The sequence below is a fragment of the Squalius cephalus genome (assembly GCF_949319135.1).
Source record: "Squalius cephalus genome assembly, chromosome: 1".
NCBI lineage: Eukaryota > Metazoa > Chordata > Actinopteri > Cypriniformes > Leuciscidae > Squalius > Squalius cephalus.
Genome location: NC_137122.1, coordinates 16,305,403 through 16,316,413, shown reverse-complemented (window position 1 = coordinate 16,316,413; position 11,011 = coordinate 16,305,403). Strand labels below are relative to the sequence as shown.

General features: G+C 37.4%; 2 protein-coding genes across 3 annotated transcripts in view; both read right to left on the bottom strand.

Annotated features, from left to right (window-relative positions):
• The window catches only part of LOC307163798 (ecto-ADP-ribosyltransferase 5-like), a 172,652-nt gene that overhangs the window by 108,342 nt on the left and 53,299 nt on the right, over nucleotides 1-11,011 (bottom strand). The gene's annotated exons all lie outside the window — the stretch shown is intronic.
• Nucleotides 287-10,258, bottom strand: LOC307163877 (galactose-specific lectin nattectin-like). Of its 2 annotated transcripts, none has more exons than XM_079880178.1 (6): nucleotides 10,111-10,258; nucleotides 7,184-7,257; nucleotides 4,552-4,631; nucleotides 1,135-1,269; nucleotides 551-659; nucleotides 287-447 (listed from the first exon to the last, which is right to left on the bottom strand). In XM_079880178.1, exons 2-6 carry the CDS (start codon nucleotides 7,239-7,241, stop codon nucleotides 347-349), a joined length of 483 nt encoding a protein of 160 aa, XP_079736304.1. In that variant the 5' UTR covers nucleotides 7,242-7,257; nucleotides 10,111-10,258; the 3' UTR covers nucleotides 287-346. The 2 variants fall into 2 exon arrangements, with proteins under 2 accessions (XP_079736304.1, XP_079736305.1); XM_079880179.1 differs by lacking the exon at nucleotides 10,111-10,258 and adding an exon at nucleotides 7,745-7,809.

The window sequence follows — 11,011 nt, the reverse complement described above, 5'->3', positions numbered from 1 at the left end:
TACATAAATAAATAATATATTTGGTGAGTGTGACTAACTTTTTCAAATTATAATTTTACTTGTTTCATTATTTATTTATTTGTGGAATTTATTCTAGCAATCTCCATGTGTTTTGGGGTTTTGTTTTACTGTTGGTATTTTAGGATGCCAAATTACTTATTCTAATGTGTGTTAGTGTGAAAAGAGAGAGAGTGTGGAGTGATACCCAAATTATAAAATGGCGTTTAACATGTGTCACTGAGTCATTAACTTATCATTCACAAAACACAATCAAACAAACACAATTAACCTTCTTTAAAACACATTTATTACCTCCACTGAACATTTCTAAAGGACAGTAAATGGTTCAAAGTAGCTTGTTTCTTCTGCATTGATTTTTCTTAAGCTGGTTCAGTACGCACACAAACGGCTTCTTTTTAGAACATGTGTCATCATTCCAGTTTCCATCTGTTGCAAAATATTTGTTTGTATCATTTGTGCATTATGAAAAAAAAAAAAAGTGTATTCAGTTTATTTAGATAGTTTATGAGCATTAACAGCAGTAACTTACAGGAATTAATCTCAAGGCAGTGCTCATATCCGTTCTTGTTATTGGGCTCTCCATACAACCATCTTTGAAATTTCATTTTGGATCCATCACTCCAGAGCCAATGTCCCTCCTGTGAACAGAGTTGTGTTTATGTCCACAGCTTACATGGCTTAATTTAATCTTTATTCATCTAAAATATGATTCCTCATGAACCCTAACCGCATCTCCACTTTAAAAATGTAAGAAATTTAAACAGAAATTAATAGAAATTATTTCACAGAAAGGGTATCAGTAAAGAACATGTGAAAAATATTTACGGCAGGGCTAAATTACTCAATTATCATATCAGCATCTATTTCACATCAAGTTTCACAATACAAACACTCGAGTATGTCATGATCATGGTGAGCGGTGCCCATCTCATGGTTGCCAATGCCCTAGACTAACTATTCAGAGGACCAAGAAAAAAAAAACATATATATAAAAACATATCTATCTTCATGCATTTTGAAAAATGTTTTAATGTAAAATTTGTTTTAATGTAAGTGTAACTGTTAATGCCCAGAAGCACAAAATGCATGATAAAAAAAAAAAAATTTGCATACATGAACAGTATCATTGCCTCCGATCCAGGTACGAGTTGCGGTGTTAGTTTCGGATTTAATCAGGTTCTGTATAAAAGTGTACTCCTCAAGGCTGTGAACAGAAGCAAGGTTCCCATCAAAGTGAGAACAGATATTCTGTAGAGGCAAAGACATGAACAAACACCACTATTATTAAAAAAAAAAAAGTGTTATTTTAAATTAATTTTCCAAAATCTGTGACATGCCTTCAAATGTATTATTTTACGTGTGAAGTCTAAATTCTGCCTTTTGAGGCGGGACTACTTTTGTAGAAAAGGTTCTGCTTATACTCAGGGCCGGCTCTAGCCCTTTGGTTGCCCTAGGCAAGATTGAGTCCACCCCCCCCCAAATTGGATTAATTTAAGCAAATTATGACCATTAAACTGGTTTAACTATACCCAACAAACAAATGTGCTATTATGGATAATGTATGTACCACTACAAAATTAAAATATTTAAGTTATTTTAGTTCTATCTCAAATAATAAAATATTAACAGTTGTTTCTGCCATTTCTATTCACCTTCAAAGTAACTAACTTATAGCTAGCAAACGCTTAGTGACAGCAATGAAACGTACAATATTAGGTGATGTAGGCTACAATACTAAGTAAATTTATTTCATTGGTAAGATGAGAAGACTTACTCTATACTGAGCTTTATTTTTTTATCTTCTTCCTTTCTCCGTTTTCGTCCCTGTGCACCTGAGGTTTAGACCGCTTCATTTTCGATCAACGCGCCAGCAGCTGAGCACTTCCCTAACGTAACGTAACGCAACCCTCCCGCCCCCCGCCAATGCAGAAATGGTCGACAAAAATCATAAATTCAATCTAATAATCAGGTTGACAAGCAATTTTAAACGTGTGGTTGAGGGGCACCCTTTGCCCTTTGATCATGTTTAATAAACATGTTTTATTTCGCGTTTCGTTCTAATTTTATGATTAATATGGGAAGTAGATAGGGCGACACTAGAGTGCGTCCGCGCCCCCAACACATTTGTCGCCCTAGGCAACCGCCTAGTTCGCCTATAGCAATCGCCGGCCCTGCTTATACTGTATAGATTAGATATAACTAATCTAGTTTTTAAGTGATCCTAACACACTACTCTCATGATGTGTTGTGTCTGTATCTTCCTAGAGCTCCATTGTAATTTATTTACTGTTAACATATTTTTGTTTTTAAACTGAGGAACAAGTTGAAATTATTTTCCTCTGATAATTGACAATTGTCACAAATGTTTACAGAGCTTAAGTTGTATTTAAAGGAACACTCCACCGTTTTTTGAAATAGGGCTTATTCACATTCTTTCCTACATTTAGATTGGTGGGTAAATGCATTTTTGTCTCAGTGCATGCATTGTTTTAGTTTGACAGGGTCGGCGCTAGCTTAGCTTAGCACAATGAATGGAATCCTTTGTTGCCAGCTAGCATGTCCTGAGTAAAAGTGATAAAAAACCAAAAAAAACACGTAATTACTTCTTGTGGCCTGCGTATTCACAACGAGTACAAATAGCAATGCAGATTAATACTAGGCGATTTCCTAGGCAGATATTGACTTGGGACTATATTAGGGGGAAGCACAGGCGAAGCACAGCTACTTAGGCGAAGCACTGCTACTTGGGCGCAGAGATATCACGCAACACATGAAATCCCACGACCTCCGTCAACATACCGGCGTGCAACGAGTCAAAACACAGAAGAAGAATAACACGCGTGACCTGCACCGAGTGTCTTCGCTTTTGGATTGTTGTTTTTTTGAGAAGTTACAACTACAGGCAAACATGGTAATTACCTGCGTAGCAAAAGGTTGTGAGAACAAGTAAAGGAAATACACGAATGTAATGTTTCACAGATATCCATCGAATGTGGAACTGAGAAATAAATGGCTAGCTGCTCTGGAGATCTGTACTTCAACGCCTCTCTACAAAATCAAACAGTATCGTGTTTGCGAAGAGATACTGCATTTGCACCGGAGGACTAAGTTACTTTGAAAAACTGGAATATGGGCCCAGAAAGACGGTACTACGTCTGAAACATACGGCCGTCCCATCCCATCTATTTTCAAAGCACAGGCAGAACAAAGTGCACATGTAAGTTGTCTTTTATTACTCTTCCTTATGTTAATCTGTGTCTTTATTCGGTTGTAAGATAGATGCTGAGAAGCTGAGAAGACCACGGTTCAAATAACGTTAGCCTCCTCTAACGTTAGTATAACCTCATGTTGAATTCAACCTGTTTAGCATGAACAAGCAAACTAAAATAAAAATCGCTGTTATCGTTACCTGTAAAATGAAATGACTGAGGGCTAAGTTAGCTATATTTCTCTCACCGAGTTAGTCTGGTTCTTTTGACTCAGGAGTTTTAGTATAACTACTAGAGAGGAGAAGGCTACAAGCAGTTTACTATACATGTGTCATGTTTAAAATAATCACTTACTCTGTGGACAGCTGTCCATTTGGTCTATTCGGCGTGGGGCGTTTTTTCCAATTCACTTTATCACACCGGGAAAAAAAAATCGAGTACTGCCGGATGAATCAACGCCGTGAAATCCGCGGTAGCTGTGACACAACTGCGGGCACGCTCATCTTGATCTGACACGTTGAGCCTGGTTATCGATGGCAGAAACTTGTCCCACTCGCCACAGCACAGACACTCTATTTCAGTCGGCATATTCCCCCACATTCACACCACCAGTTCGTGTTGGCTCTCATCCTCACGTCCTCGGGCTGTTGAGCAATCGCAACCTCCTCCTGTCGTTCTGTTTCCAAAGCTCACAACTCATTTTCTGTAAACTCTTGGTCATATAGGTATGGTCCTTCTGGCTCTTGACTGTCTGAGAAGTCACTCTCTTTGTCTCTCACAAAATCAGCCATGTTCATCGCCATTCATGTACTGTAGGGAAAATAGCCAGGCAGCTACTATTCACGCCGGTATGTTGACGGAAGTCGTGGAATTTCATGTGTTGCGTGATATCTCTGCACCCAAGTAGCAGTGCTTCGCCTAAGTAGCTGTGCTTCGCCTGTGCTTCCCCCTAATATAGTCCCAAGTCAATATCTGCCTAAGAAATCACCTAGTGTTAATCTGCATTGCTCTTTGTACTCGTTGTGAATACGCAGGCCACAAGAAGTAATTATGTGTTTTTTTGTTGTTGTTTTTTTATCACTTTTACTCAGCCCATGCTAGCTGGCAACAAAGGATTCCATTCATTGTGCTAAGCTAAGCTAGCGCCGACCCTGTCAAACTAAAACAATGCATGCACTGAGACAAAAATGCATTTACCCACCAATCTAAATGTAGGAAAGAATGTGAATAAGCCCTATTTCAAAAACTGGTGGAGTGTTCCTTTAACTAAGAATGTTCATTTATGATTGTTATGTCATATTAGAAGATGAATGTATCATACCTCGGCATCAATCCACATTTGAGCATAATTGAAAAACCTGAAGCATTTGCATCCATAGGCAGACCATCCTGATGAACAGGCTGTTAAAGGGAAGTTTTGTGTGTTATTATTTTTTTATTTCATTTTTACCATTAATGACCTTTCATGTAATTAAATTCATCATTTTAAGGTACAGTGTGTAACTTTTGTCCCTTTACCGGTTAAAACTCAAAAAGGCATGCGACATTGTTGTGGTCGTGCTTCAGCTTTGCATGACAGTGCAGATGAAGGCGACGCTTCACAATAGATGCTTTACAGTGAACTCTGTTAGACAGTCTATCTGTTCAATAAAACACCTTTGAGTAATAAAAACACCATCATCTCCACTTCGCTTTTACAACATTTCAAATCCCTCAGTTCTCTCCATCTCCTAAAGCTGATGTTGGTTCTTGTTTTATTACGAGTTCTGTCGCGTTCTCTTTTCTCCTCTGTTCGGTGTTTGTTTAAAACGGGTTTTTGCTGCTCCATCTCTTCCTTTCTTGCTCATGTGAAAGCTAACCCCTGCCACTCACACACCAGACACATGGCAAAGTAACCGCATAGGTGGGTAATCCAGGGGCCAAAGAGTAAAAGTCCTGCCATATGTTTATAGTGTGACAGTGAAGCATCCTTTCTCCTTTATAGTCTTGACTCCCAGAATGTTATCTTTCTAGGCAAATGATGGTATTTCAACCATATGTGGAACATTCTTAGACGTGTTCATCATATTGTGTCCTTGAGTGGAGGCCCTCCTGTCACATAACAACACTCTTTACCATTCCAATACAATTCCATATTAGAATAAGGCTTGTGTGGCTCTTTTACTGTTAAATGATGGTCACACACATCTTACTGTAAGTAAATATAAAATAAATGTTTAGAGGAGAGAGTAAAAAAAGAAGAAGAGTAAAATAGGAAAACATTTTTTTTATTTTTTTTGTGTGTGTGTGTTGTACTGTGTAGTACATGAATGAATAAAAATGTGCCAATGTATCCATTGGTTGTGTCTTTTGTGTTCATCATGTGAAAAGGTTTGTGAGGGGGGGGGGGGGGAACCACAAGCAACATAACTTACCAGTTTTGGAAATGTTGTTTTGAATTTATTGCACCAGTGTGTTAGACTATGTTGTAGTGTGTGTGATTTTGAGGGCTTGTGTGTCCAGTCTGAGGGCAAAGTTTGGTTTTTCAGCAAGAGTGAATGGTTTTGAGTGTAGAGCTTCATTTTGACCTGAAAATAGGATGTTTGGAGAATTGGGTGAGACGTTATGGATTTGTGTTTACAGTTTTGAGAATACGAGGCATAGTTTCAAGAAATGTGTTTAAGCAATCGAGAAAAACTGTAAACAACTCCACAAACAGCATTACCAGCTTCACTTATTACTAACCAGACTGACTTTATTTCTGTCAGACGTCTACAGAAGTTTTATTGAGAATTAACAGAGGTTTAACTCTAATGTGTTTCATTTGAAGTCACCATAACAGTGATAAGTGTTTCCCTTAGTGGGGCTCTTAACTCTTATTACATCTTTTGTCTTCTTTGGCCGCTGTGACAGTGTGTTTGTCGAACACATTTGCAGCAGCAAAGAAAGCTAAAGTGAAATGAGATCAGGTGATGATGGTTACCAGTTGTTGGGTTAATAATCATCATGAAATAGACTGATTCACTGATGTCTTTTGAATCTTAACAATTGTGTTGATCCATTAATATTTTCACATCACAATCCCTGTGTTACTGCAGCAAGAGATCCAGCAATATTATAACAATCAGTTAGAAGACTTTAACAAACATGATTCTTTCTATTTCGTGATGATTATAAACAGGTAACCATCATCACCTGATCTCGTTTCACTTTAGCTTTCTTTGCTGCTGCAAATGTGTTTGACAATCACACTGTCACAGCGGCCAAAAAAGACAAAAGATATATTAAGAGTTAAGAGCCCAACTAATGGAAACATTGTTTCCATTAAAAAGTATTAAAATAAGTATTTTTTAGTTTTTGTTTACATTAATCATGCAAACCTGTTTTTCAGTCAAATGTTCTTGTTCAGATGCTCTTTAGGACATTTTAAAGCATGCTGGAGAACATGATCATCAGGTATCACACACACTTAAGATAGAGAAATGCAACGGTTTTGGACTGTATACACACTGATAAGAGAAGTAGAAGACAAGAGAAGCCGCCACAATTACTTCCAACAGGCCTCGCTTCCACTTAAAAAGAAAGAAATACTACATTTTTAAAACAGAACTGCTAATAGCAGCAGCAGCAGTAGTGGTACTGCTATACTATTACTACTACTACTACTACTACTACTACTACTAATAATAATAATAATAATAGTAAATATACTACAGATTTAACATGTTTATTGTTGACAAAAAAATACAACAACAAATACATATAATACATTCATAAGAATCAATAACTTTAGCTGATATAATTGTTGTTGTTTTATTGTCTAAATGTTATTATAATAATTAAGAAACAAACTCAGGTTTACTTTAGTGCACATACTGTATTAGATCATTCTTCTAGTCATTACAGAGTCCCAGGTGTGCTACAATTCATGTTAAAATAACAGTAATGATGTGAAACGTTGAATAATGCTTTACCTGAAGCTCTCAAAGCTGTGAGAAGACAGAGAGACAGGTAGACAGTCCAGACCGTCATTGTTTCTCAACGAATACTGAAACAGAAATATTCAGAATGAATTATTACAAAGTTTTGTATTTTTGTGACACAATCCTGTTCAGTAGATCAATATCAACGTCTGGATATTGCGTTGTGGAGCGGAGCCCTGGTTTATCTTTATATATACTGGAGGGGAGTGTGAACCCACTGTATATTCAATAAACATGTTTGCAGGACCAACAAATGCTGTTCTCAAATATTTGAAGGGACAGTTGGCCAAATGGAGAAAAGGGGCACCAGATCAATGTGATGTACCGATGTGGAGGACATTTGAACAGCGGTGGGTAATCCAGGGGTCAAAGAGTAAAAGTCATGCCATATGTTTATTCCACCCATAAACTCAGTCAGCTGATTCACTAATTAGTTCTGTCTCCTGTCTGAATTAGCAAATTATGACTTTTACTTTCTGAACCTGGACTTTACACCTCTGCATAGCAATGCCACATGTCAGCCAAGAGCAAAGAAATAAACCAGAACTGGACCTTATTGTAGCCAAAAAAATCTGTAAATATGGAGTAATTTCAGCCACAGCCTCAGATGAAATCAACTGAAGAGAAAAGAAGACATTAGATCTGTGAAGATCTCAGCAGAGGAGGATTAAACAACTCCACAAACAGCATTACCAGCTTCACTTATTATAAATATATACATATATATAACGTAAACTCAGCTAGCATACTCAGTTATTTGATTCAAAGTCATATCAGTGAATCAGGTCACCATATGATGACTATAACATCATCAATAAGTGACCGTCATCATCTGATGAGATTTTCTCCTGCATTTTTGGCAAAACAAACTTATATCAGAAACACAGTTAAAACAGCCAGATAAAAAACAGTGTTAAAATATCAAGGGTCAAGAGCCCAAGTAATGCAAACACAGATCACCATAATGGTGACATAACCTTTTTTTTTCTTTTCTTTTTTTTCGCTTTATTTAAATTTACATATTTTACTTTAATTTGTATGTTTTTTTGTTTGTCATCTGTGGCTGCCAGTCATTTGACCCTTTTTTAAGATTTTTTTTCAATAAAGGTATATGATCGTGTTGAATTCCATCTTTATGTGATCTTTTCTTCTCTTAGGTTGATTATCTGAGAGGTTTTTATTCTCTGTCTGGGAAGCGGGGGAGACAAACATTGATTGCTGCGGTACCTTCAATGGGCTGACAGCCGTGTTGAAATGCTGAATAGCGGTAAATGCAGTATACACTTTATTGAGGCCGATCGCTTATGAGTTTGATGCAATTAATACACGAAAATGTATTTGATATTTGTGCTCTTGCTTTATAGTACCTTTTTATCTATCATGTTTGGGGATTGATAGCTGGGATTGGGTAACTGTGCTGCAGTTGTACTTTCGCTAAAGTAGGCTATATTTTGTTTGTTTGTTTTATATTGTGGGCTGTATTGATGTGTACTTACATGCATGTTTTCTTTATTGTTAAAGGGGCAGACCAGCCACTGTTTCTTGTATATTTTAGTTTTATATTGAGGTTTATTGTTGTTATTTGATACTGATTAATGTGATTATCTTAAATATTGTTTGTCATTTGCTTTTGTTTCTGTACTACTGCTCTCCTCTTTTTGTGTGTTATAGTGCTCAGTGATTTTGTACAGGGTCAGGCTTGCATAAGAGCAGGCCCGACCCTCTTGCAGTCTTGAGGAGAGCTATTTCCTACTTTTGTGAATTTTACTATTGATATGTTTTAACACTTGATGTCCAAGCTGAAACAATAAAAATTGTGATCTTGTTTTACAAACTACATTTGTTGTCTAGAATCAAGTATTGTGATCTCTAGAGGGCTCCTCCTGCCTTAAATAAGAAGGTGGCATAGTCGGCTTATATTTCCTACACTACAATATTCAGAAGCAAAATGCAACATAAACAGTAGTGCAACAGTAATATTAATGCAAAACCATCTGTTTTATGGTGCATATTTCTAGACACCTTCAATCTTATTTTGATTATTCTCAGGTTAGGTAAAGTAAGTCGAATCTGTCCTAAATCATAAGCATCTGAATTTTCATACTCACAATCCGTAGGTCAGAAGACTTCTCTGTGGTCTGTTCAGCTCACTTTTGTAAAAAAATCAAAGACTTTTGGCAAGCGAGCTTCTTAGTTTCAATTAAATATAGTTTTATTATTTAAAGGTTAATTAGTTTAGCTTGGTTTGGTCTCATGCCATGGCGTTTCCCAAAAGCACCGTAAGCATTGGTGTCAATGGACTTCCCGATCAACCTTGGCTCACAATGCTTTTGGGAAATGCAGCCCTGCATATTGACACTGATAACAAGTTTAATGATAAGCAGAAAATGAGTATTAAAGGGGTCATGACATGGTTTTTTCTTTTCTTTTATTATGTTCCCTTAGGTGCAATTATAGTATTACTATAGTTTTTTGGACAAAAAACGTTTAAAATTGAGTGATTTATGACCTTTTCCCATCCTGTTTCTCATGCTCTGATTCAAACAGTCTGTTTTGGGGGTGTTTCCCCTTTAAGAGTTCAGTGTTAACACCCACTGTTATGATTGGCTAACGTCAGCGCCTATGCATCAATTATTAACATAGATATAGAAAGCCAGAAAATTAACCATCTGTCCACCACTAACAACTAAGAATGGATTACCCCGTGTCCACATGGACAGTGTGAAGCTATTTTGAATGAATATGTCAGATTTGTAACCAGAAACACTTGAATACGGGTTATTTTGATGCATATGCGCGAGGGAGGGAGGGAGAGAGAGAGAGAAAGACAGTGAGAGAGCGCGTGCGCGGCCGGGGCGCTCTCGCTCGCTCTCTCAGTAACATGCGCCCTGTCACAATCGTCTCTACACATCACTCACCGATCAAATAAGGCTTTGGCGGCCCCATAGCAATCTTGTAAAGAGACCCACTCGCTGCACGTCGACGACTGAACTCCTGTGGGGCGCGTGACAACGAATCATGCGACGATGCGAAATGACTATGAGGCACAGACAGTAGTCTTGTGCTGGAGGCGGTCATATGCAAACGACTGGTGCGTCACTTCGTACCGTGACGTCACTTCTTACCATGGATCCAGAACGAGCTGTATTTAGAGCTTGATTAAATAAATGATTCGTTTATAATGGGGAGGGCGTCTAAAGCTATGAAACTTGCAGGAAGTTTTAATGGTACAAATACCTCTTATATACCAAAAGATCAAGGCAAATTTGGTTTCTCATGTCATGACCCCTTTAAAGGTCCCATTCCATGGATTATTTTATTATTTTATAATGTTTCCTGGGGTGCCCTTATAATGTTAGTATGTTTTTTAGATCAATTTTTTTTATAATTTAGAAATAAAAGGCATTTTTCCTAGCCTGATTTCATCCCTTGATTTGAACGCTCTGTTTGAAGGGGCGTGTCTGCTGAGAGACTTCAATGTAAACGCCCTCTGCTGTGATTGGCTGACATGCTTGCATATGAAATATCTGGCATTACATGTGGAACTATCTGGAAAACTTTTACTATTACAGCTATTATAAGTTTTTACTATTACAGCTATCGGGATTAACGAATCGTGAGAAGTTTTTTAAGTATTTAGATATATTTCAATCACATAAAAGGTTGCAGTGATGAGCATTGAGCAGATGACAGTCTGTTGATCGCGTGAAAAAAGATCTTATCATTGCAACGCAGTTTCTGCACTATCACTAATGATTTCAACAATGCAAACATGAGGTATATAAATACACTAAAAGATTTGTTGTGCAGTGTAACAGC